This window comes from Protopterus annectens, chromosome 3.part1 (genome assembly GCF_019279795.1).
Source record: "Protopterus annectens isolate FY-2018-M chromosome 3.part1, PAN1.0, whole genome shotgun sequence".
Taxonomy (NCBI): domain Eukaryota; kingdom Metazoa; phylum Chordata; order Ceratodontiformes; family Protopteridae; genus Protopterus; species Protopterus annectens.
The window spans coordinates 480,577,947-480,604,288 of record NC_056732.1 but is presented as its reverse complement, the minus strand read 5'-3'; the positions used below and the strand labels follow the sequence as shown (position 1 = coordinate 480,604,288).

The following is a 26,342-nucleotide window of genomic DNA, read 5'->3' as shown; positions in this document are numbered from 1 at the left end:
CACACACACACACACACACACACACACACACACACACACGCACACACACACACACACACACACACACACACGCACACACATACATACCTATTAGAGAGTGAGTGTGTGTGTGTGTGTGTGTGTGTGTGTGTGTGTGTGTGTGTGTGTGTGTGTATGTGACACAGGACATTTCAGCATGGGATACACAGTCGTACCTATGAACATATATACTACAGCAGCAACCTTTGTATTAGTGGGTAGGTTTTGGTGGTGAGACAACTTCATTTTCATCATATGTGATTGTAACTCCATTCAGTCCTGCTTCCACATAGGAGCTTTCAAAGAAACCTACAGACCTGTGTTGAACACTAATGTTTTAAAATTACATCCCTTAAAATGTGGTCTGATAACATACTTCATTAGAAGCTTACATGCTGTAAATGTCATCTTTTTTAACTTTGCAAGTACTACAATTATTTAACTCTTATATGTTGTGCAATTATTTGCATGCAAAAGCTGCAACAATGTGAACAGGTGCAGTACATTTAAACGGTCCTATTTTCCACCTAGTCCTTCTAATCATTCCAAAACTTTAAATCAACAGTGAAATGGCAGATTTCTATACTTTCCTTGCATGTGCAAAAATATATTAGTGCTACAATTCAGAGACAGTCAAGGTATGACAAAACAGGAAGTCAGATTTGATATTGACTAACAAACTCAACCTAAGTTACTGAGGCGGTTGCCTTTCAGACTCTCCCAGCGACCATTCTCCAACCTTTCTATACAGAAAACATGTGCATACTTAAAGCAACATCACTTACAAATACATCAGTAGCAAGAAAAACTTCTCTCCTTCTACTTTTAACCTACTGTTCCAACAATGTGCCTGGGCACCACTTAAAAACCTTCATTTAGACATGGCTGTTCAGTATTCCAACAATGCCTTCCTTAAAACACTTAATAAGCTTGCTCCTATTAGGAAAGTACACTCAAAAGCCAAGCACCTACCTTGGCTAACCAATGACACCAAACTGCTACTTAAATGCAGAGATAGAGTCTGGTCAGCTTACCACACAACCAAAGATACAGTAAACCTCTTAACATATCAACAGCTATGGAATCAAGCTAAGAAACAAATTAAAAAAGACAAATAAACTTAATTTCAAACCTGTCAAGAGAAACACCTAAACAAATCCCAAAAATTCTGGCAAAACATTAACTATGTCCTCAGCCCCAGTGGTATTCCACCCCCTGCCCCAGTCACCTCAAACAACTCTGACCCTATTGCAACTCAAATCAACTCTCACTTTATAAATACTATAACCTCCCTGCTAGGTAGCCAGCCTAATCAACCACTTACTCTTCCCACTCCTACTACAGATAATCCCAAACCCCTCAGTTTTAATACCATTCAAACTAGTTACATAAAAGCTCTCCTAACCAAGCTAAAACACTGCTATCTTGCAGCTGACCAGCTTCCTAATGAATTTCTAAAAATTGCCGCTTCTTCTACTGCCTACTCCATATCTATCTTGATTAACTTTTCTTTTGCAGAACAATACATCACATTCTTTGGAAAATATCACACATCATTCCCCTTCCACAAAAGTGGACCCTCTAAAGAACTAACTAACTTCTGTTCCATAGCCATCCTTTCCCCCCTTGCAAGAATCTTATAAAAATGCATTCACAATCAACTCCTTAACCATTTCCTTAGTCACAACCTATTATCCAGTTCTCAACGTGGCTTTAAACTTAAACATAGTACCAGCACTGCCCTAATAACTTTCACTAACACCATTCCTCATCTCTTAAATGAAGGCCAGCTAGTCTCTTCTATTTTTGTCAATATGTTCAAAGCCTTTGACACTGTTTCCCACCAACTACTACTCAACAAACTCTCATCTTATGGCCTTAGTTCACCTTCCCCGTCCTGGTTCCATAGCTATCTTTCCAATTGACAGCAGGCGACTAAATGGGAGAACAGTCTTTCCCCACTACTCCCCATCTCAATTGGTGTACCCCAAGGTTCCAGACTTGGTCCTCTCCTCTTTAGCATATTCACAGACAACCTCAGCTCTGCAACTCAACTAGCCTCCATTGTCCAGTGTGCCGATGATGCAACACTTATCTGCTCCGCCCCATCACCCCAAGAACTTCAAATAAAAATGCAAACTTCTTTTCAGGACAGAGACAAATACCTCACTGAACATCAACTCATACTAAACCCAAACAAAAGTAAGATAATAGTCTTTGGAAACAAAAAATCCAAACCCTGCCAGTCCCCTCTCACAATCCTCTCCTCGAATGGAACCAAGATAGAATCTGCAAACCAGACTAAACTTCTAGGTGTCACAATAGATGAGATTCGGAAATATTTATCAGGCTGTGGATGGAATTTCATTACTGAAACTAAGTGGAAATTCCTTAAGATTTCAAGAGCAGGATAAGTTATTTCTTACACTTATTTCACTGAACTGTACTTCTGAAACGCTTATAATTGTGCTATACAGTTAATCTACTACATTTTGCACTGTTCTAAAGCTTTTTTTACTGTTGCATTTATGTACTGTTTTATACTGTTTTAACTGTATTTTTCATTGCTAGATACTGTTTCATTACTTTAATTGCATGTTTACTGAATTACTTAACTGTAAACTGCTTTTTCATAGTGAGAGTTGTATTTTCTGTTTGTGAGTGCTCTAGCCAAGCTTTTATGTGCATTTTTGATTTTTTGAGGTTTCTGTGTTCTAATCTTCTGTAATTTTTCCCACTCACCCTCCCTAGTGTTGTGGTGTTCTTATACTTGGTGGCTTTGCAGTTGCCCGCCCATATTGTATATCTGATCTGTGACACTCCTCCCAGTCTAGTGTCATTAGGTCATTCAATTTAATAGAGAACATTTGTGAAGGCCAACCCACTCAAATTCTTAACCTTGAATTAATGTGTCTGTTCCAGCTTTCTCCATTTCCACTTTACTGAAAAAAAATTACTGAAAAAAAAATTTCTAAGCTTGCTTCCCCCCTTTCCTGTAACAAGTCTTGTCCAGATATAGATTTGCTGTATCCAGGACTGTTTGTAAACTCCTGAGCCCCCCCCCCCTCACTTAACTAGGGTTAAACTATTCCTGGCACCATAAAGTCTGCTCTTCAAATTTTCCCTTGCAACTAGCCAGCTTTTTAGTTTTAGCACTCAAATCTGTTTCTTTGAGCTCAGCACTTGCTCAGAACTCATAAGCACTAAATAAGCTACAAATTACTACAGCACTCAACTTTCCTCACTTGTCTAGAGGAAAACGGTTTTTAGTACTTAATAAATAAGCACCTATCCAGGCATGTCTAAAGGTCAGCTCCCAGTGTTTTCTCCTGTCTACCTGATGAATCTGGGCATCTTGGGACAATGCAGCAATTGCCTCATGTACACAGACAACCCTCTCCTCCTACCACCCAACACTACGACCTGTGAGAGATGCACTCATATAGCCAAACTGGAAGCAAAGCTCTCTTCACCGAAGACTGGACTAGGCAGTCAAGAGGAGAAGGTAAACACTTGCACTGCACCACACTCATCACATAGTCCCTCAAAACCTATACCACCAAAACACACACACAGAAGCACAAAACACACACCTACATTCACGAGGGCTCTCAGTAAAAATCTGCCCAAACAACCGAGACCTCCAAAGCAGAAATGCAAGCAACCTCCACCCCCCAACACAACCCAAATGACACATAGCCCACATACTCAGTGTGCCACTCAACTACAGCCCATAAGGCACAACGTACCCAACACTCTAGTCATAGGTGACTCTATAGTCGGGCACACTGATGTTCCACTCACCAGGATAAACAAGGAAAAAGTTACTGTCAGCTGCCTGTCAGGTGCCAGGATCCGCCACATAATGCACACACTCAGGTCACTCCACAACAAGTACAAATATGACTCTGTCATTGTCCATGTTGGTGTGAATGACCTGAGACATACCTCCCTGAACTACATGAAAAGAGACATGGAGGAGCTCTCCGATCTTGTAGCCCAGGCAGGTATGACCCTAGCCCTGCGTAGCATCCTGCCATCACCCAGAATGATACCGCAGTACAAGGACAAAATGATTGACTTCAACAATTGGCTAAGCTTCTGGTGTTATTCTAAGGGAATCCAGTATCTGTCTGCTTGGGATGACATGATCGACAGACCACGCTGCTTTGCCAGAGATGGCCTGTACCTGTCACCCTTAGGATTCTGGATACTAGCAAAGGCTCTTGCCACCCCTATAGTGCCTTTTTTAGGCAAGGTTCAAATGACAAATTCACCACCGTAACAGGTACAAGCAAGCAAAATTTGAGGGTAATGCTACTCAATGCTAGAAGTTTAAACATCAAAATGCACTCCCTCGAGGCACTCCTTAAAATGGAGAACATCGACATCTGTGCAGTGACAGAGACCTGGTTCAAAGTTCCAGAGAGCACCCCTGCATTACCAGGCTATAATTCATACCACACCTTTCAGCAAACAAACCCGGACTGAAACACTAAAGGTGGAGGCATGTTCATATTCATTAAGGATATCCACACCTCCAAGCCAGTTGCTCAGCATAATGCATCCGAGATTATCCAAGTGCAACTAACTCTGGGCAAAACTGCAATCCAGATTGTAGCTTGCTACAGACCCCCACCATGCCCCAGGATTCCCACTCCTCTTTTCTTGATACACTGGAAAATATTAAGGTACAACCCAACACCCTAATAATGGGTGATTTCAACTTCCCCACCATTAACCGGGAAAACTACTTGTGTACCAACTCTTTTGCTCAACATTTTCTGGAATTCATCAATTCCAATACCTTGGATCAACTTATCCACACCCCCACCAGGGGCAGCAATATCCTATCATCACCAACATGGGCGACCAGTGTTCCACACCAGAGGTCAGCTCCTCATTGGTCAGATCCGACCACAAGCTAATCATCCTAGACATCCACATCCCACTCCCGCCCCCATTAGGAAAACAACTGTAAAAAATTTCTCCAAAGCCAACTTCACGACGCCCATGCAGATGGACAATAGAGGGATGACTTCCGAATCCTACACAAATGCACTTTATAAGCACTTACACGAGTGCATGGATCGTGCTATCCCTAACAGAACCAAGATGTTATCCTCCAAAAAAAGGAAGCCAATCTGGTGGTCTTCTGCCATAAACAAACTCTACAACAGAAGAAGGAAACTGTTGCAAAAAAGACTAAAATCCCACGATTGGAGGAACTCCCTGGTCAGCCTCAGTAAGAAGCTGAGATCCCTCATAAAATCCTCCAAAGCTAGTTATGAAAACAAAATCGTCACTGATTCTAAAGACAACCACAAAGCATTCTATAGCTAAGTCAAAAATCTCAATGGCAATACTCAGATCTGCTCTGAGTTACAGTGCAATGACACTAAACATACAGAACCAACTGATATTACCAACATCCTGGCAGATAGGTTCAGTGCTAACTTTACCCCCCTCTCACCCCCTAAAGGGCCCATCTTTATACTTGAAGAATGCAAGATTCCTGTAATCATGGCTGCACAGGTAAAAACCTCACTCTCCAAAGCCAAGAACACAGCATCCATGGGACCTGACAATATCCCAGGCTGCCTTCTACACGAACTATAGAATGAACTGGCACCCCACCTAAGTACCATGTTCAATCATAGCCTCACCTCAGGCTTTGTGCACTTTGAATGGCGCACCGCGATGGTTATCCCATTCCACAAAGGGGGGGCCACAACAGACCCCAGGAACTACCACCCCATTAGCCTGATGAGCCTGGTCTACAAGGCCATGGAACGTATCATCATGGAACTCATAAACAAAGACATTGGAGATCTCCAAACTCTGGACTCCACACAGTTCGGGTTTGTAAAAGGCAGATCATGTCTCCTAAACCTGATAGACTTCTTTGAAGCAGTCACCAAAGCCATAGATGAGGGTAAGGTGGTTCACACAGCCTATCTAGATCTCACCAAGGCGTTTGACACCATCCCCCACAATGGAATTATAGATAAACTCACTAAACTAAGTATAAATCCCTATGTCACAAGAAGGGTTGCCAACTGGCTTACTGACAGAACCCACACTGTAAAAGTAGCAGACTCCAAATCAGACTTCAGACCAGTGACAAGTGGAGTACCATAGGGTTCAGTCCTGGGTCCTCTCCTGTTTGGTATCTACTTGTCTGAAGTACAGGCAAACACAGAAGGTCTTTGGCTAACTAAATTTGCAGATGACTGCGAATTAGGAGCCATAATTGAAACTCCTAACAATGTGGACATCCTACAAAAGGGCCTCACTGAGACAGAAGCCTGGTGTCAAAGCCATGGTCTCAAGCTCAATGCCAAAAAGTGCATTGTCATCCCCTTTGGTAAAAACTCTGTACCCTTGAACTACCACATAGGCGGTAGTCTACTTAACACTGAAAGTGTGATAAGAGACCTTGGGACACAGGTGGAGATTAGTCTCTCCTTTGATAATCACATTGCCACAGTGGTAAGGAAATCCTTCTACATGGCACACTTCATCACAAAAGGTTTCTCATCCAGAAAAAAAGAGGTCATTGTTACCTTCTACTTATCACTCATTAGACCCATTATAGAGTACAACGCCCCTTTTGGTATGTACCTCACAAGACATCTACAACAACTGGAAAGTCTGAAGAAATACCTCACAAAGTGGATTACTGGCCTCAAACAGATGCCGTACAAAGACCAACTCAAAAAACTCCAGCTTTACTCCGTCGCATATTGCCTACTCAGAGGCGATCTCTGCCTAACATACAAAGCTATGTCAAACCCAGAGCTGTTGGACATGCTCCACTTAAAGAAATCCCAATCCCTTTGAGCTACATGCTCTAGGGACCTAAAACTTGTCACCCAAAAAAAGAACATGCTGGAGGGATAGATTCCTGTCCCAGAGACTTCCCATACTCTGGAACAGACTACCTATCTATGTCAAACAGAGCTCCTCATTAGCACTCTTCAAGAAATATCTTGATGATTGGATGGGTAATAGGAAATTCACCCCGGGGATCACTTCTGTAGTTCTGCTTGACAGGGGCACAGGAAAATCATTTTCTTGTGTGGCGAAAGCCAGGGTACCTTTTTGGCTAGGCATGTATAGGCCCTAGGGCCAATAGCCTAGTACCTACCTATGAACCTATCATAAACATATTTCTCTGACAATCAAAAAAGTTCACATAAAACTTGGCACCCTCTTTAGGGCCAAACCATACCTTACTCAAAGCGCTAGGCTGGCCACTGCTTGTTCACACCTGCTTTCTACCCTCCTCAACAGATCTCATATATTCACAAACCTGCGAAAGACTGACTTCAATAACCTGGAATCTTGTTACAACAAAACTTCCAAGTTTGCCACTAATCATCCACACAGGACTCACTACTGCACTGTTCTCTCCCAGCTCAGCTGGCTAGAACTCCCTAACCTTTTATCTCTCAATCAACTTACCATGGTCCACAAAATAGTCCATCAACCCAGCAACTGCCCTACTCTTTCTAATGTAGTCCAACCTAGTATTAATCTCAGGTCCCTCAGACAAACTAATGCTAAATGTTACCCACTCCCACAACTATCATGGCGATTCCCTCTATTCTTACAAAATTGCCAAACTTTGGAACAGTCTTCCTCAGCCCATAGCAAAAAATCCTCACTATCATGAGTTCAAACAACTTCTAAAAAACTACCTAGCTAGTCATTGGCTTTGCTCCTGCCATACTCCAGGCTAAATCTTCCTAACTCCCTTTCTACACTCTCTCCTCCTAACTTTACCCCTTATCCTCCTGAATCTAGGCTCCCCACTTTTCCTCTTCATCTCTATGCTGAATTGCTTATATATTACAACTTCATTCTGTTACATTGCTGGACTTGGGTTCATATGAACCATTGCGCATAACTGTACGTGCAATTGCAATGGTGTTGGTGTCTCTGTTAATGCTTCACTGTATGTATGTATATATATATATATATATATATATATATATATATATATATATATATATATATATATATATATATATATATGTGTGTGTGTGTGTGTGTGCGTGTGTGTGTGTGTGTGTGTGTGTGTGTGTGTGTGTGTGTGTGTGTGCACACTATTTGAATTTGTATTTTATATTTGTTTTGTTTAATAATAATTATTATTATTAGTATTGTTACTGTTTTGGAGCTTTTCTTCCCAGCCTACACTGAAAACGGCCTCTGGCGCAGTAGGACATTTCCTGGTTAACAAATGTAATAATAATAAATAAATAAATAATGTATGTTGCACTAATCTGTTTAGAAACTACCAAACTATTAAGAATATATGTGGGGGAGCCTGTAGACCACCAAAGTGAGGTACAAAATGTAGCAGAGGCAGCAGTAGTCATTTAAATACCAGCAGAATGCTTTGCTACAGGAGGGTAGGCTACATGGGCAACCTATTTAAAATGGTAAAAAAGCTGAAGCAAAGAAACAAATACATGTGTGAGAAGGGTCAAGGTGAACGGAAATGTAAGGAAAGCAATGCAGCAGGAGCACTGACTACATTGTGTATTTGGTTGAGGGGGAAGTGTTGAGGTTTATAAGGGAACAAACGTGAACAGTTCAGTAACAAGACACACTCCATGAGGCTGAGCCCTGAATGGCTTGTACAGCCCTAGGCATAGCCATTAAATAAAATCAGGTTAGGTAGATAATAATTAATCTAGGTAGCTATATGTCTCTATAAAATATGTGTAGAAATGTTTTGGTTTTCTCTTTTGTTGACAAGTCACAGTCAATGTTTTTTTTTTATGTTTCCTGAGAAGATCTCCTGTATGGTTTATAAACTCAGACCAAGTGCTTAGGCACTGAAAGTTAAATAAAATTCTAGACAATTTTCACTACCAATTCCAGAATATACAGCACAACAATGACTAGATTTGTTTTAACTATCACGATTTTCCTCATAAACACAGCAGTGTTTTAGTACTTCTTGTAGCTTCGTTATAAAAAATAAGTTGAAGGCTTAACCTGTACAATTTACAAAGTGTATTATGTAATATTGTGCCCAGACAATGTGCATTTTCTGTTTATGATTCATAGGCAGTTGGTGTTCTTTGTTTTTCAAGAATATATTTTCAAAAAAACCTCACTTGTTTAATGCTTGCTGTACTGTTGGAGGCAATAGCATTACACACCTTATATTCTATCTCAGAAGTATCACTTCTGCAACTAAATCTCAAATGCACGCACTCGAGGCCCTTCTCAGTATGGAGAACATCGATGTCTGTGCAGTGACAGAAACCTGGTTCAAGGCTCCTGAGAGCACCCCAGCACTATCAGGTTTTACCTCTTATCATGCGTTCCGGCCCCAAAATCCGGACAATACCAAGAAAGGAGGGGGGGTATCCATATTCATCAAAGACACCCACACCTCAAGACTGGTGGCAATGCACGATGCATCGGAGACCATCCAGGTGCAATTAACCATAGGCAAGACTGCTCTGCAAATTGTAGCATGTTACAGGCCACCCTCACAAACTCAGGAACCTCACATGGCCTTCCTGAAAACACTAGAGGGATAAATGTATCACCAAACACCATCATACTAGGTGACTTCAATTACCCTAATATAGACTGGGAACACTACTCAAGCCCAAACACCCTAGCCCAAAAGTTCCTGGAATTCATAAACTCAAATGCCATGGAACAACTAGTCACCATCCCCACAAGAGGAGAAAACATACTTGATCTCATCATCACGAACATGGGAGCACAATGTTCAACACCGAAGTATACCCCTCACTGGTGAGATCAGATCACAAACTAATCTCGCTGGAGGTCCTCATCCCACCCCACCTGAAATAAAAAGACCACAGTAAAGAACTTCTCGAAGCCGACTTCACACTTCTAAAGACTAGTGTGGTCTCCTTTAAGGCCCCGAGCCGGAAAACAGTACTCAAGCCGCTGAATCACTTACAAATGCCTTCTACCAGCACCTGCAGGACTGCATGGATAAGGCAATCCCAAGCAAAACAAAGACTCTTTGTACCAAAGGCAAGCGTCCACTCTGGTGGACCCCAGCCATAAACAAACTCTACAACAAAAGGAGGAAGCTACTACAAGATAGAGCAAAATCCTTAAAAGGTAAGACACCCTTGATCACTATAAGTAAAAAACCTAAGAGCTCTATAAAATCATCCAAAGCAAATTTTGAGAGAAAAATAGCTAAAGACTCAAAAGACAATCATAAGGCCTTCTTTAGCTATAAGTTAGAAACCTAGGAGGAAACTCCCAGATATGCTCAGAACTAGCTCAAAATGATGTGAAGACTACTGATCCTACAGACATTGCCAACATACTGGCTGACAGGTTCAGTGCAAACTCCCCCCCCCCCAAAAGGAGAGATATCTATACCAAGCGATTGCAGCCCCCCAAACATCTCCAACGCCCAAGTGAGAACTGCTCTCTCCAAAGCAAAACACAGCATCCATGGGACCTGATGGTGTCCCCGGCTGTGTGCTCCACTTAACTCAACGAGGAATTAAACCCACAGCTAGGACAGCTGTTTAATCATAGTCTTACCTCTGGATACGCACTCCAGGAGTGGCGCACTGCAACTGTGGTCCCACTTCACAAAGGCGGTGCCTCCACCGACCCTGGAAATTACCGTCCCATTAGCTTGACAAGCCTTATCTGCAAAGCCATGGAGAGGATCATAATGGACCTCATAAATAAAGACATAGGGAATTTGCAGACTTTGGATCCATCCCAGTTTGGCTTTGTCAAAGGCAGATCATGCCTTCTAAACTTGGTTGACTTTTTCAAACAGTCACCAAAGCCATTGATGAGGAAAGGCAGTCCATACAGCCTACCTCGATCTGGCGAAGGCCTTTGATACAATACCCCACTCGGGTATCATTGAAAACTCATCAGCTTAAATGTTAACCCATACATCACAAGATGGGCTGCAAACTGGCTGAGTGACAGAACCCACAGGGTTAGAGTTGCTGGCGCCATGTCAGACTCAAAGCCTGTCACAAGTGGTGTACCACAGGGCTCAGTCCTGGGCCCACTCTTGTTTGGCATCTACTTTTCCGAAGTACAAGCAAACACAGGAGGGTTATGGCTGACAAAGTTTGCAGATGACTGCAAACTGGGCGCATAGTAGAAAACACATCTGACACAGATATCCTTCAGAAGGTCTCACAGAAACGGATAACTGGTGCCAGAGCCATGGCCTAAAGTTAAATGACAAAAATGCATAGTCATACCCTTCGGGAAAAACAAGGTTACCCCTAGCTACCAAATAGGTGGCAATCCATATATATATATATATATATATATGTGTGTGTGTGTGTGTGTGTGTGTGTGCGTGTGTGTGTGTGTGTGTGTGTGTGTGTGTGTGTGTGTGTGTGTGCACACTATTTGAATTTGTATTTTATATTTGTTTTGTTTAATAATTATTATTATTATTAGCATTGTTACTGTTTTGGAGCTTTTCTTCCCAGCCTACACTGAAAACGGCCTCCTGGCCCAGTAGGACATTTCCTGGTTAACAAATGTAATAATAATAAATAAATAAATAATGTATGTTGCACTAATCTGTTTAGAAACTACCAAACTATTAAGAATATATGTGGGGGAGCCTGTAGACCACCAAAGTGAGGTACAAAATGTAGCAGAGGCAGCAGTAGTCATTTAAATACCAGCAGAATGCTTTGCTACAGGAGGGTAGGCTACATGGCCAACCTATTTAAAATGGTAAAAAAGCTGAAGCAAAGAAACAAATACATGTGTGAGAAGGGTCAAGGTGAACGGAAATGTAAGGAAAGCAATGCAGCAGGAGCACTGACTACATTGTGTATTTGGTTGAGGGGGAAGTGTTGAGGTTTATAAGGGAACAAACGTGAACAGTTCAGTAACAAGACACACTCCATGAGGCTGAGCCCTGAATGGCTTGTACAGCCCTAGGCATAGCCATTAAATAAAATCAGGTTAGGTAGGTAATAATTAATCTAGGTAGCTATATGTCTCTATAAAATATGTGTAGAAATGTTTTGGTTTTCTCTTTTGTTGACAAGTCACAGTCAATGTTTTTTTTTATGTTTCCTGAGAAGATCTCCTGTATGGTTTATAAACTCAGACCAAGTGCTTAGGCACTGAAAGTTAAATAAAATTCTAGACAATTTTCGCTACCAATTCCAGAATATACAGCACAACAATGACTAGATTTGTTTTAACTATCACGATTTTCCTCATAAAGACAGCAGTGTTTTAGTACTTCTTGTAGCTTCGTTATAAAAAATAAGTTGAAGGCTTAATCTGTACAATTTACAAAGTGTATTATGTAGTATTGTGCTCAGACAATGTGCATTTTCTGTTTATGATTCATAGGCAGTTGGTGTTCTTTGTTTTTCAAGAATATATTTTCAAAAAAACCTCACTTGTTTAATGCTTGCTCTACTGTTAGAGGCAATAGCATTACACACCTTATATTCTATCTCAGAAGTATCACTTCTGCAACTAGATAGATATTTATTATGTCCTCTAATTGTGTAAGTGGCTGGGTGGGTGGGTGGAGAAGGTCATTCACTGTCTCATAGACCAAGTGGATGTTTACCATATACTCCTGAGGCTTTGGATAGGTTCCTGGAGCTAATTCTTTCATCATCCTTTCAGTCTGAACTGTACCTCAGTGTGTCATTGGCTAATGGCTTCATCCCTGTGGTGGTAACTCCTCCTTCTCTCTTGTGAAGGCTGAGCAGGTGTGTGCTAGTTCATTACTTCTGTCTTCACTACATTTTCCTCCACTGCCTCCTGAACTGTACATCCTAACTCACACCTCTCATTTCTCTTACACGTGAAAAGCCTTGAAGACTGTGGTGACCTCTAATTTAATTTCCTTCCTAGTTATTAATTATTTATGTGAAATGTACGTGTACTCTGGACCCATAAAACCCTACTGATCAAAAGATGGGCCTGAAAATGAGAAAAGACAGGCATAAGTACAGATGGATGAACGTTCTGTGACAGTTTTCTAAGTATATTACAATGGTTGTTACCAAAGTAGAGAACAAATGACAGTGGTACAATGGCTACATCAAAAGCAATCTTGGAGGGAGAGGTCAGAGAAAATGGATGCTGAGGAAAAAGTAGCAAAGAGTTAAAAGTTGCCTATACCCATGTACATTATTTTGATTGCCTGAGAAACATATTTTGCTTGAATTTACTTACTTTTAAACCAACTACAGTAACAACAATGACATAAATAGCTTACTTTCATGTGCAGCACATATTGTTATACTTACTCTGAATTAGCTGCTCACATACTTGTCGTGCTAAAGAACGCACCATAGCCTGGGACTGTACATCTCCCTGTATAGAAAAAAAAAAATAATATTTCAGTAACTACTGCAAACCATCCAATGTGCACCAAACCCCAGTGACATAGCTGAATACTAGTGTGTTTACACATGACTTTGTTGAAGTTGCCTTTTTATTATACAGATTAGAATGACATCTGTTTTTGATATCCATACCGCTGTGGTCACTGTGGCACTACAGTAAATGATGAATTTTCTTATTGAATTCTAATACTGACCCCTAGCTTTCTGATTGGTTCATTTTTCTGGGACTAGGAAGCTTGACTCACCAGGTGATATGTGCCAGAATAACTCAATGCATTTGTATGACTACCATGACCATGTCACATGGTGTCTGGGGATGGTTGTGTGATGCTGGATGGGTATGCTAAATATTTGGAGGAATATACATTACATTAAAGTGGTTTATCATGATTTTGAGACTGTTGTTCAAGGGTTGCTTATCCATAATAAGTAGGCCAACTGACTTTTTGATCAATAAATGTGGGATTGATTTCCATGTAAAAGTACTTGAAATATCTTCCAACTCATAAAATCTGTTTTCTTTGTGGAGTATAACCATTAACTCCATGCCCATATGTGATGAAACACTTCACACATTATCCTTAAACTATCCCCACTAAACAACCAGCATCACTGACAAATAAAAAAACAGTAGAATAAATAAGAGTCACTTAAAATACTGAGAGTTGATACCTCATCCTTAGGTTAATTAGCCTAACAACATGGTCTGAATGGCACAGAGATGTAAGTGTGTTTTGTTTCACCCTATATAGTCTTCATTCTACATCTGATAATATTTCAGAAAAAAGATAGGTGTGGAAAGGCATGGAGTGTTGATAAAATCCTAAATATGTTAAAAGCAACCCGACCTCAATTAGTCGCTTGGGTGTTTGATGGCACAGGTAGGTGAGGGTGGGTGTGCCTGTCCTAGAGGGCTGTCATTCTGAAGCCAGGGATTTATACTGCTGGATAGGGGTGACTGTCTTCCTGAACACAAGGCAGTCTACTCATAATAGTAGTAAGGATCATGAACAAGATGACATAGGCAATGATGTTCACGTGATCTTAGCTCCATCAGGTTAGGGATCACTTCTTATAAATATCACCCTGTGCCATGCATTTGATACGCACTCCTTGGCATTTGATTCTATATACACTGGGGAAAATGTTAGTCTTAGAGACCAGAGACTGCAGCATCATTATCTCCTTGGAAAGAGAAAGTGCACTTGCAGGGTGATGACAGGAGTTGGCCACCCAGGCCCCCCCAAGCATTCACAGTGCACATAAGAAGAAGGAACCAGAAAATCTTGGGGTGTACAAGGTCACAAGGTCATTTCTCCCTGGAGAGTGAGGCACTGCCTGCAGAATAAAGCAGGTTTCAGTTGGGGACCCCATTGTTAGAGATGGGGATATCGCTGGGGGGGATGCATGGGCTTGTGCAAAACAGGGTGGACAGCTGCAGAAAATGCAGTAAATGCAGAATAGAATGCACCCAAAAACAGCCATAAAAAGATCAAACAGGGGTTTTCAACATGCTCAGTGATTACAATAAGTCAGAAAACTTGTTATCTAAGGATTTTTTATTTTGATGCTTGCATCAGTAATTTGACATGTGCCTCTTATATGTAACAACTGCCATAACCTCATCAAGAACAATGCAGCTACATTGCCATTGTGGATCAGGGTTTGGTACCATGGTGCCGCAGGATTTGGCACCACTGTGATGTAGAACTTGATGCCACTGATACCAGAATTTAAGACATTGTGGTGCAGGATTTGGCTGGAGTTGGACTTCATGACACTCATGTACATGTACAGAATGTGGTATGACTGTGGTATAGAGTTTGCAATCACTGAGATAGAAGAAACAGTGCACTCTAATGTAGGAGTTAATGTCACTGTGGTGAAGGGTAGGTATCATTGTTGTGCAGAGTTTAATGTTACTACTTACTAAGCCATAAGGTGTGATGCCACTGAAGGTCTAGTGCCTGATATCATTATGGTGCAGAATTTAGTACCACTTTAGTGCAGAGTCTGATACCAGTGTAGTCCAGGGTTTGGGTAGTCCAATACTTAATTCTCAGTGGTAGAGGAATGATGCCACTTGAATGCAGGACTTGGATTCATTCTGGTGCAGGTTTTGTTATCATTATTATGCAAGGCTTGATGTCAGTGTAACACACTAACATAATTGAGGTATGGGGTTTGGTACCATTTTGGGAGCACAGTTGTCAGAATGTATGATGCTACTAGTATACAAACTTTGGTGACACTGTATTCTTGCAAGGTTGTTTCATTATAATGCCAGGCTTGGGATCATTGTGGTGCATGGATCTATGTAATGCAAAGTTTGATGTCATTCTATTTTAGAATATGGACTTATTTTATTCTATAGGTTGATACCATCATGGTGCCGATATTAGTTAATCTGTGATGCAGGGATTTGCAGGTGCAATGTATGGTACCACATTAGTGAAGGGTTTGACATGGCCATGATGTAGACTGAGGGCCTATTATCACTGCTCTTCAGGATTTGAGATTACTGTATCAAACATCTTGATATGACTATGGTACTGGGTTAGATACCATTACAGTGCAGAGTTTTGTGACACAGTAGTACACAGCTTGATGCCAATGGACCACTAGTTAGTGTGTTAATGTGGTATAGACTTAGGTGTAATTCTGGTATAAAATTCAGTGCAACTGTGATGTAAAGCCTGAAGCCAGTGTAACCCATAATTTAGTATCATGTTTGCTCATGGTGTGATGTTACTGAGGTATAGATTTTAGTAGTTATGTGACACATAGATAGAACCATTATGGTGCAGATCTTGGTTTCAGTGCAGTGAAGGATGTGGAATCACTATGGTACAGGAGCAGGTTTCATTATGGTACAAGGTGTGATAGGTGAAGGGCCTGTTACCACAGTGGTACAGACACTAGTGCCAATGTGATGCAGAACATAATGTCGTGTTCAATATTGCTATTACATGGGATCAGAAACCACTGTAGTACAACATTTGATATGACGATGTTACAGGGGTTGGTATCATTGCAGTACAGAGTTTGGTATTACTTTGTTACATCACTATTGTGCAGGGTACAGTGCTACTTTAGGTGGAGTTTGGTGTTATTGTGTTGCAAGAATAAGTGGCATTCTGAAAGTAATTTCCTTCATAAGACCTGGTTCAGATATATTAGAAAATGTTTATAAATAACTGCTTGACCACTGTTCAAAGAATGGTCTTCTTGAATATATGCTGACATATAAATATATATATATATATATATATATATATATATATATATATATATATGTATATATATATATATGTATATAGATATAACTGTATAGATATATAACTGGCTTAATACATAAAAAAACAAGGAATAACTACTCTTTATATCTGCAGTACTGTAGGTTTACATCGGGAATGCAAGTAAAACTGAAGATGTATGACTTTGGTAGGTGACTCTACAGACTGTTTAGCAGCAACTTAAAAAAAAATTACACCATGAATATAAATATGGATGATACCTTCTACAGTCAGGGTAACTTGATGACTGGGGTGCAATGAGGAATGCTGTGGGCCATATCCTCTTTTCCTTTATAGTAATGAATTCTCAGCCAACCTAAACTACAACCTATCCTTTGTGCAGATGATCTGATCCTTTTACATGAGGTCAAAATTTCTGACTTACTTCAGAAAGATCTTTGGGGAGACTTCACTCTTGTTTGGCAGTCTGCAAGTAAACTAATTCTAAATCCTACTAAGCGCATAAGTATGATGTAATGCATGGAGTGCAGTGATTACACTCCAATATTCGAAAAAAAAAAACAATCAGTTAAGCAAAAGAGTGAGGTGAGATCTGACTATAACAAATATTAAGCACCCCCTGCTTAACTTATTAAGGCTGGGTCCTCTGGTAGGCAGTCAAATCTGTCAGTACCGATCAGTAAATGAGAGCAGCAGAATAAAATATTTGGTTCTGCCTGCTGTCCATGCCAATAGGTTTTCTCTTCCTCTTACAAACAAAGAAAGTTACTAGAATAACAGGATGTGTGTTCACCCGAATTTTATGAAGGACACAAAGTCTTAAACCTAAGTATATGTCATTATTTAGTTTCTTCAATCCCCTGTGATTTCTCTGAAAACCATGAACTTAATGAGGAACAGACCAAACAAATGAGGCAAAAATCTGGACAATCTGCAAAAATCTGAACAATTTACTGGCATGGCAAGGTGAGTGTAAATGCAAAAGGACTGTGTTACACTGCCTTTCTGACAGTACCTTACTGCTTTGATAGCCGTCAAAACACTTATGTGTTTTTTCTTCTTCTTTTTTTACTGTAACTAGTACATGGATCACATAAAGCTCCATACACTAGAAAGAATTATGACTGGATCAATGATCATAACCCGTTTATGTGTTTTCAACATGGATGCCAAGATTCACCTCTCAAGCTTTACTTACGAGGTGACTTTGGTGGCATCCATATCTCAAACACATAACAAATGGATTACGATTGGCGAACCAATCATAATCCTGTATGTCTGATATCAGTCAAAAGCGTTTGCTTATTGAACCACTGTGGATTAGGGAACTGGTTAGGGAACCTTTCTAAATGCCTTTTTCTTGGAGCAAGAATGAAAGTCTGTGCCTGCTTAGTGTAAGGGCAGCCTGATCTCTAGATTTAAGGAGACAGTCATAAAGGAAGAAGGGTGCCAGTTTTGTAGAGGTAGGAAATTAATTTTTTGTATTATTTCATTCTTTCCTTATTTTTTTATTTTTTCATTGGGGTTCTCTGAATGATTTCCAGTACTTAACTATTAAACACTTTAACTTGGAGCTTCAGTTTGACAGTGGTGTTGGATGTGGTACCACTGCCTGCAATAATTGGTGATATTGTTGTGCTTTGTGCTATTGTGATGTAGCCTGGTGTCATTGTTGTACACTATGATTAGTATTATGCAGGGTTTAATTTCAGTATAGAACAGCATTTGGCATTGTTATGGTATAAAAGTTTCTGGCACTGTGGTGATGAGTATGACAAGAACGTTGTATAAGACTGATGTAACTGAGGGAAGACATGACCTAGTACAAGACCTGGTGATATTCAGTTACAGGACTTGGTACCATTACTGTTCTGAGTTCGGCTTGTGCATTGTGGAGCAGGGTTTTCTGCTAGTGTGACACATGGTTTAGAGTAACTATAGTGTAGGGTTTAGTATTGTTACTACGCAGAAAGTGACTGTAGTACAGAGTATTATACAACTATGTTACAAAATTTGATACACCTCTGGTATAGATTTAGATAATATTATCATGCAGAACTTGGTGCCACTGTTACAAAGTGTGTAGTGCTACTGTGCGTCAGAGTTTGCAGTCATAGTGGTGAAAGGATTAGTGCCACTGTGATGTGAAGTTGGAACTATTGTGATGTAGGCACAATTGAAGTGCAGTGTTTGTTGACACAATGGCAACAAGTTTGGAACCACCATAGTAAAATATTTAGTGGCAGTGTGGTCCAGAGCTTGATGTCACTGCATATCAGGACATTTAGTGCAGGATGTGGTGCTAAGAGGTTAGAACCAATATAGTGGATATTAAACAGCAATTTGTCAAGATTTTGTGCCACTGTTATCAGGGTTTAACATCACTGAAGTACAGAAAACTGTATCATTGTGGTGCAATGGTTTGCCCAATGTTGTACACATTTGTTATCACTATAGTTTACCATATGTTTTTAAAATGGTGCAATGTTTGGTTAAAAATGCAATGCACTGCCAGCATAGATTTTTTTGTGCAATTCTGAAAGAGTATGCAGACTAACAGTTGTGCATGATTTGTTGCCAATGTACAATAGGGTCTGTTGCCATTGCAGTATGGGGGTTAGTGCTCCTGATATTAAAGTGACACAGAGTTTGGTGTCACTATTGTAAAGGTTTTAATGTCATTGTGACACAGAGCTTGGAGATGCCTAAAAGTCTTCAGATGCTATTCTTAAACATCATTCACCATGGTGCAGTACTGAGATGCTTATGAATAGAATACCAAAGCCCTAGGTAATTTCTAGTTAAAGGCACACAGTGGGATAAGACCTTGTATGCAGTTTTATTTTGTTATTTATTAGCCACAGTATTCCTTATGTGCAGTACATATACATATGCTCCCTTGATCACCAGTGATTCAAAAGCACAAACCATTTGTGTACTGGCTGGTTCCAGAAGTTATGGGACTCCACCTTCACAAAACTAGATGGTGTTGCATTTGGCAATCTAGAGATCCCCTCCACTGCTGGTATGTTGCTTACTGTACAGAGCTGAGCAGTATATCAAGACTGTCTTTTACACACACACACACACACACACACACACACACACACACACACACACACACACACACACACACACACACACACACACACACACACACACACACACACACACACACACACACACACACACACACACACACACACACACATACATACACATGCACACACACACACACACACACACACACACACACACACACACACACACACACACACACACACACACACACACACACTAAACTCTACACATGCAGTTGACACTTAATGCTGGTAACCTTATCACATTATAATACGTGGTATGTGCCACAGCAGTGTAGTTTGCATTGTCAGTGTGTGCAGAGTTTGTATGACTGTGATACAATGTAAAGTGCCACTGTGCTCTAGGATGCAGTACCACTACAGCAAATGGTATGGAATCATTAAGGAAATGCATTGCAGCTGTAGTACAAGGTATTGCACTATGGAAGTGCACTGTAGGGCATTACCTAATACTTCTGCAGTGCAGTGTTTGGAGTAACTGTGGTACAATGTACATTGCTGTTGTAGTGCTGCTGGGCAGGGTTTGGTGCCACTGTGGAAAAAACTGATCCAATGAACTAACACAAGGATTCATAAATGTCATGAATCATCCTGTTTACATCAGGCCCCTGTCCGAACATTGTCATTCTTAATGCAGAGTATTCAGTGCATATCTCCTACAGATAGATTTGTATGGCTATCCTTCACTTGAATGAGTGTAGTTACTTTGATCATCTTTTCATCATGATGTTTCATTTTGTTTGGTCAAAACCATGCTAACTTCAATTGTGCAGTACTGGGATGCACAGAAGTACAAGTTTTTACCTTTTTCTACTAATGTGTGACTGTCAAGTTAGTATATATAAGTAAGTGTGGCAGGTGAATTTCCCCAAATGGGGGTGTAAGAGGTCTTGCCCAGTGCAAAAAATTTTTTTTCACTTTTTACTGTGCTAATTGATCAGTCACAGCATGAAGTTATGGGAAAGAGTAGTGGAAGCTAGGTTAAGAAGGGAGGTGATTATTAGTGATCAGCAGTATGGTTTCATGCCAGGAAAGAGCACTACAGATGCGATGTTTGCTATGAGAGTGTTGATGGAGAAGTACAGAGAAGGTCAGAAGGAGTTGCATTGTGTCTTTGTGGATTTAGAGAAAGCATATGACAGGGCGCTTAGAGAGGAGTTGTGGTATTGTATGAGGAAGTTGGGAGTGGCAGAGAAGTATGTAAGAGTGGTACAGGATATGTACGAGGGTAGTGTGACAGTGGTAAGGTCTGCGGTGGGAATGATGGATGCATTTAAGGTGGAGGTGGGATTACATCAAGGATCAGCTCTGAGCCCTTTCTTATTTGCAATGGTGATGGACAGGTTGACAGACAAGATCAGACAGGAGTCCCTGTGGACTATGATGTTTGCAGATGACATTGTGATCTGTAGTGAGAGTAGGCCACAGGTGGAGGAGACCTGGAGAGGTGGAGATATGCTCTAGAGAGAAGAGGAATGAAGGTCAGCAGGACTAGGACAGAATATATGTGTGTGAATGAGAGGGAGGATAGAGGAATGGTGAGGATGCAGGGAGTAAAGGTGGCGAAGGTGGATGAGTTTAAGTACTTGGGATCAACAGTTCAGAGTAATGGCGAGTGTGGAAGAGGGTGAAGAAGAGAGTACAGGCAGGATGGAGTGGGTGGAGAAAGGTGTCAGGAGTGATTTGTGACAGACGAGTACCAGTAAGAGTGAAAGGGAAGGTGTACAAGAGGGTAGTGAGAGCAGCTATGTTATATGCGTTGGAGACAGTGGCATTGACAAAAAGGCAGGAGTCAGAGCTTGACATGGCAAAGTTGAAGATGTTAAGATTTGCACTGAGTGTGACGAGGATGGACAGGATTAGGAATAAGTATATTAGAGGGTTAGCTCAGGTTGGAAGGTTTGGAGACAAAGCCAGACAGGCAAGATTACGTTGGTTTGGACATGTGCTGAGGAGGGATGCAGAGTATATTGGAAAAAAGATGCTAAGGATGAAGCTGACAGGTAACAGGAAAAGAGGAAGGCCTAAGATAAGGTTTATGGATGTGGTGAGAGAGGACATGCAGGTGGCTGCTGTGACAGAGCAAGATGCAGAGGATAGGAAGAAATGGAAACAGCTGATATGCTGTAGCGACCTCTAATGGGAGCAGCCGAAAGAAGAAGACTGTGCTTTCATATTGTGTTTCATGATTTAAAAATAGAGGAAAAATAATTCACAGTACAGTGATTCATTTTAGTACAGGTAAAGTGATTTTATAGGGTATCATTTTATATGCAAATATTTTGTGGCAAGAACAGTAGCAAAGATATTTTCTGCACATATCATCACCTTTAATACGTGTTTATAATAAGTATTATTATACAGACATTTTACACTCAATTTATTGCTTTTAAATGTTTAAACTATATGATATATTACCTTAGAGATTATATTTTATTCTATGTGTGGGTCATATCCATTTATTGCACGATACAAGTAGTTACTCCCCCTGCAAGCATATTTTATGAGACAACTATTACCTATAAAAGTTTTATAATTTTGTAAATTTAATAGCAAAGACATTTAGAAACATTGACTGTAAGTTTTTTAAGAAGAGTTAATCAGTGTGACCCAAATAAAATATTCTACCAGATGAAATAAAGTATTTTCAGGGACACTTGGCTAGATGCACATCTGCAATGAATTTTAGCTAACAGTACTACCATTTCTCAAATGTTAACTTTTGGTGATGAATAAACACAAGAAGGTAAAATGTTAGTTTTAAGATGATGGACAATTCTTCCTCCATGAACCACAAAATTGTTAGATTGGGGTCACTCACCATATGCCAGTTGTCTTATTCAGCAGTTACAGTTAGAACAAATTAAAAAAAAATGCACTTAAATTCTTTAAACAGTCGGTGAGGTATCTTATAGTGACATATGCAAATGATAAAATACGAATTTAATGTAAAGTTAGCAGTGCTGAATAAGGCACAGCTCAGTTGCACTACTTTTACAAAAGTAGCCCATTATCACACTGTAGGTATAGAGAAGTGTTGTGCTTTTCATGACTTTTCTTAAGCTAATTACACTGTTTCCACTCTAAAACAATCTAACAGGTAAAGATTTTGCTGGAAGTATTGAAATGTTAGTATGGATTTTATACAGTTTTTTGGCTGATATAGTGTTGCGAGGAATTGTGTTCATGCTAAGGCCATGCAGAAGGACTGTTAAAACAAAACATGCACTGAACCACAATGCAGACAAAACAAAACAAGCATATATCAATATCACAAATAAAATAAAACAAACAAAAGCTACAGTCAAAGCCAAGCTGCAGTGAAAAATATGGTTTAGTCAATGACAATAGCAACAAGGCACTATTAGCAGAAAATATATAGAAATACCTTCTCAGTTATTGAACTTCCTGACAAAACATGGTTTCAGAATATCATGCAAAATACACAGTAAAAACAAACATTTGCAAGTGCATTAATTTCAATCTATATATTTTTATATACAGTCCACAGTGACATTGAAGGATGAGCAATGCAATTTGTGATGTTTGTTTGTGATCCATTTAAAACACAAAATTAGCAAAAGAGATATTCGGAAATGTTAGTGGGTATTTCCAACTAAACAAAGTCAATTTATAGTGAAGACCTGAGGAAAACTCAGAAGAAATGTAAGTTGCATTGTGTACATAGTGCAATTGAAGTAAGATCTCCCATCAGTCACCATAATTATGCAAAGTGCACATTCTTTCTAGGGCCACACTAGAAAGGTATGAATATAAGTGCATATGTTTGGTCTGTGGTGAGGCAATGTGCATGTAAACCACATTGTAAATGTAGATACAAGTATCATTTCCTTCTGAGTATGTCCGCTATTATAACAGCAAGAAAACAGTAATACACTGCAATAATAACACATTGTCTTGTTCAATATCATGTAAATTATGAGTAGCATATTTGTTAGATTAACTCCTAGCGGTATATAAAAACCTTAAAATCAGTAACAACAAACTTACTCTTTCTCCCTTATCTCCTTTTGTACCTGGAGGACCCTAGAAAAGAAATAACATATGGTTAAAAACTTTCAGATTCATTGCCTTTTGACCAAATAACAGGTACTATACTGCTCCAATGACCACAGTGATGTTACATTATCACCGTTAGTTTCAATGACCAATTCACAGTTGAACTGTAGAAGACATAATGGTCAGAAGGTAAACAGGTCATTGGCCAACAGACATGCAAATGTTTGTGTGTGTGAGACAGAGAGTGTGTGTGTGTGTGTGTGTGTGTGTGTGTGTGTGTGTGTGTGTGTGTGTGTGTGTGTGTGTGTGTGTGTGTGTGAGTGTGTGTGTGTGTGTGTGTGTGTGTGTGTGTGTGTGTGTGTGTGTGTGTGTGTGTGTGTGTGCGTGTGTGCGTGTGTGTGCGTGTGTGTGTGTGCGTGTGTGCGTGTGTGTGTGTGTGTGTGTGTCTTTTTTTAAAACAGAATGTTCAGTGTTATCAGATGTACTGCATAAGACATACTGGGATTTATTACAGATCTTCATGTGCAACTAAATACTTTGACTGACTTTTATACAAAACAGATATGGGTGCATTTTCATGGCTAATGGAAGAATGTGGCCACCATATTCTGCAAGAAGTTTTGTTATAAGCTTGCTATAAGTAACTAATATACCCATAGGACAGGAGGTCTAATAGTTTTGTTAAAACAACCTAAAAATGATGAGCTCCCATTTGTGATACTGATAACCTATGTTTGACTACGCATCCCAGGACTAAGAAATCAAATGTATTCTGAGATTATTAAAATAAATCAAACATTTAAGGAATATATCAGCTCAAATAACTAAAGTATGGAAAAATAGAAGCATTAACTGGCTATTCAGATGAACTGATAAAACTGGAAAAACAGAGATTTAACTGAAGAAAAGGATGAGCATGAGGCTTCCCAAGAAGAGCTCTTTCAAAAAAAATTAGTTAGAAGACAGACCGTGAAGAGAAAACCTGAGATTTTCTTCTGTACCAGAAAAACTGGAAGGGACAGAATATATTCATTTTATGGAAACACAGACAAGTAACTAGACTGGGGTTCATCAGCAGGATTTGTTCACTTAAAAGGCACATCAAGGAAATGAAATCTATACTGGTCAGCAAGGAAATTAAATCTTTTATAAATACATTATTGAGCAAAAGGAAACAAATGGGGTTTAAGCCTCAAGAAAGTAGACGGATGATAGGTAGGCAAAGATGAACTTTGAAAAAGTAGTAGGACTAAATGGCCATTATGCTCAGAATTCACAGACACTAAATTCACTAAGCCAAAACCTCTGGATAGTCCAATGGATGCTAGCCATTTTATATAAATAACTCTTTTGAAAGAAGTAAAAGAAAGGTGGACAGGTTATTTAGCCTGATAGCATTTGTCCATTTCTAAAAGAAGTTTGGGAAGGACGTGTAGTTATACTACTAATGGCCTTTTTAACAAATCCTAGGACTGAGGAAGCATATTCAAGATTATTTATCAATAGCTATATGTTTGATGGACAAAACACTGAAAAAAATCACTGAAAACTACATTCAGTGAATAAGACTTTAAGTCTTTTGCAGGGGCAAGCCCTTCCCCTGCACCCCCTGTGTGGGGTGAGACCTCCAGGCTCCCATAAATTATAGGTATCAACTCTAGAGTCACACAACAGTAGAGAAAGGGCAACACCATCTTTTCATAAAGGCATCATGCTGTTGCCAGTTGAACAAACAGCATTTGGCTCAAACACATGCTCCCAGGAAAGGTACCACATGACTGTAGGATGATAGATCTGATCTGTTTCACAACAGAACTTAGATGCAAGAAAGTTCTGATTTTGTTTAATTTCCTTGGTATGGAAAATCATGACATCATATCTGATAGAAAGGTGTGTGGACTGCCAAATAACTACTGGACAGAGGATCCAAGGTAGCAGAGATACTCATTAGAAATGTTATGTTAGGCAAGAGCTTTACAAATGTCTGACAAAAATTGTGGACCACAGTGAAGCTGTGAACAAAGCCTTCAAAACTTTAGCAAAACATTTAACACTGTGCTACAAACAATTTTAACACCGGTGGTCCTTGCATTGAAACCATGATGGTAGTTTTCTTAAACTGTGACTGAGTTAGCGCTGAAGCAATGGTTGGTACTAGTGAGGTCATAATGATGTTTTGGTCCTGTCCTATATTTTTTAAATTGATGTTGCAGTTACCAAATTAGTAACTATGCTCTTTGTTGGAGTAAACCTTAAAATATGCAAACTAAAATATACTATATCTAGACCTTAGTATTATGCTAAAACAGGTATCCTTAAACACCTACAAGCCACAGTGGATGACAGGTAAACTTTCAGGATGCAAACAGATAGCCCCCACTGTTTTTTAATATTAAGATTGCTCATACAGATTATTTTTTCACTGGAATCTAAATGGCTGATTGCAGCCAGCACTAACTTTCTATGTAATTGGACATTACTATAGCAAGTATTGTTCTAGGCCTGTAGTGAGTTTACATCCTTCGATACAGACCTTCATAAGTCCATTTGTAGAA

The 26,342-nt window shown here is 39.8% G+C and overlaps 1 protein-coding gene across 2 annotated transcripts in view; it reads right to left on the bottom strand.

Moving 5' to 3' along the window:
• Positions 1-26,342, bottom strand: part of COL14A1 (collagen type XIV alpha 1 chain) — a gene marked incomplete at its 3' end in the record, with an annotated part of 1,869,522 nt that overhangs the window by 63,377 nt on the left and 1,779,803 nt on the right. For both annotated transcript variants that reach the window (XM_044066920.1, XM_044066919.1), the window contains 2 exon segments: positions 13,311-13,377; positions 23,779-23,814. In XM_044066920.1, the coding sequence (XP_043922855.1) occupies positions 13,311-13,377; positions 23,779-23,814 (103 nt within the window).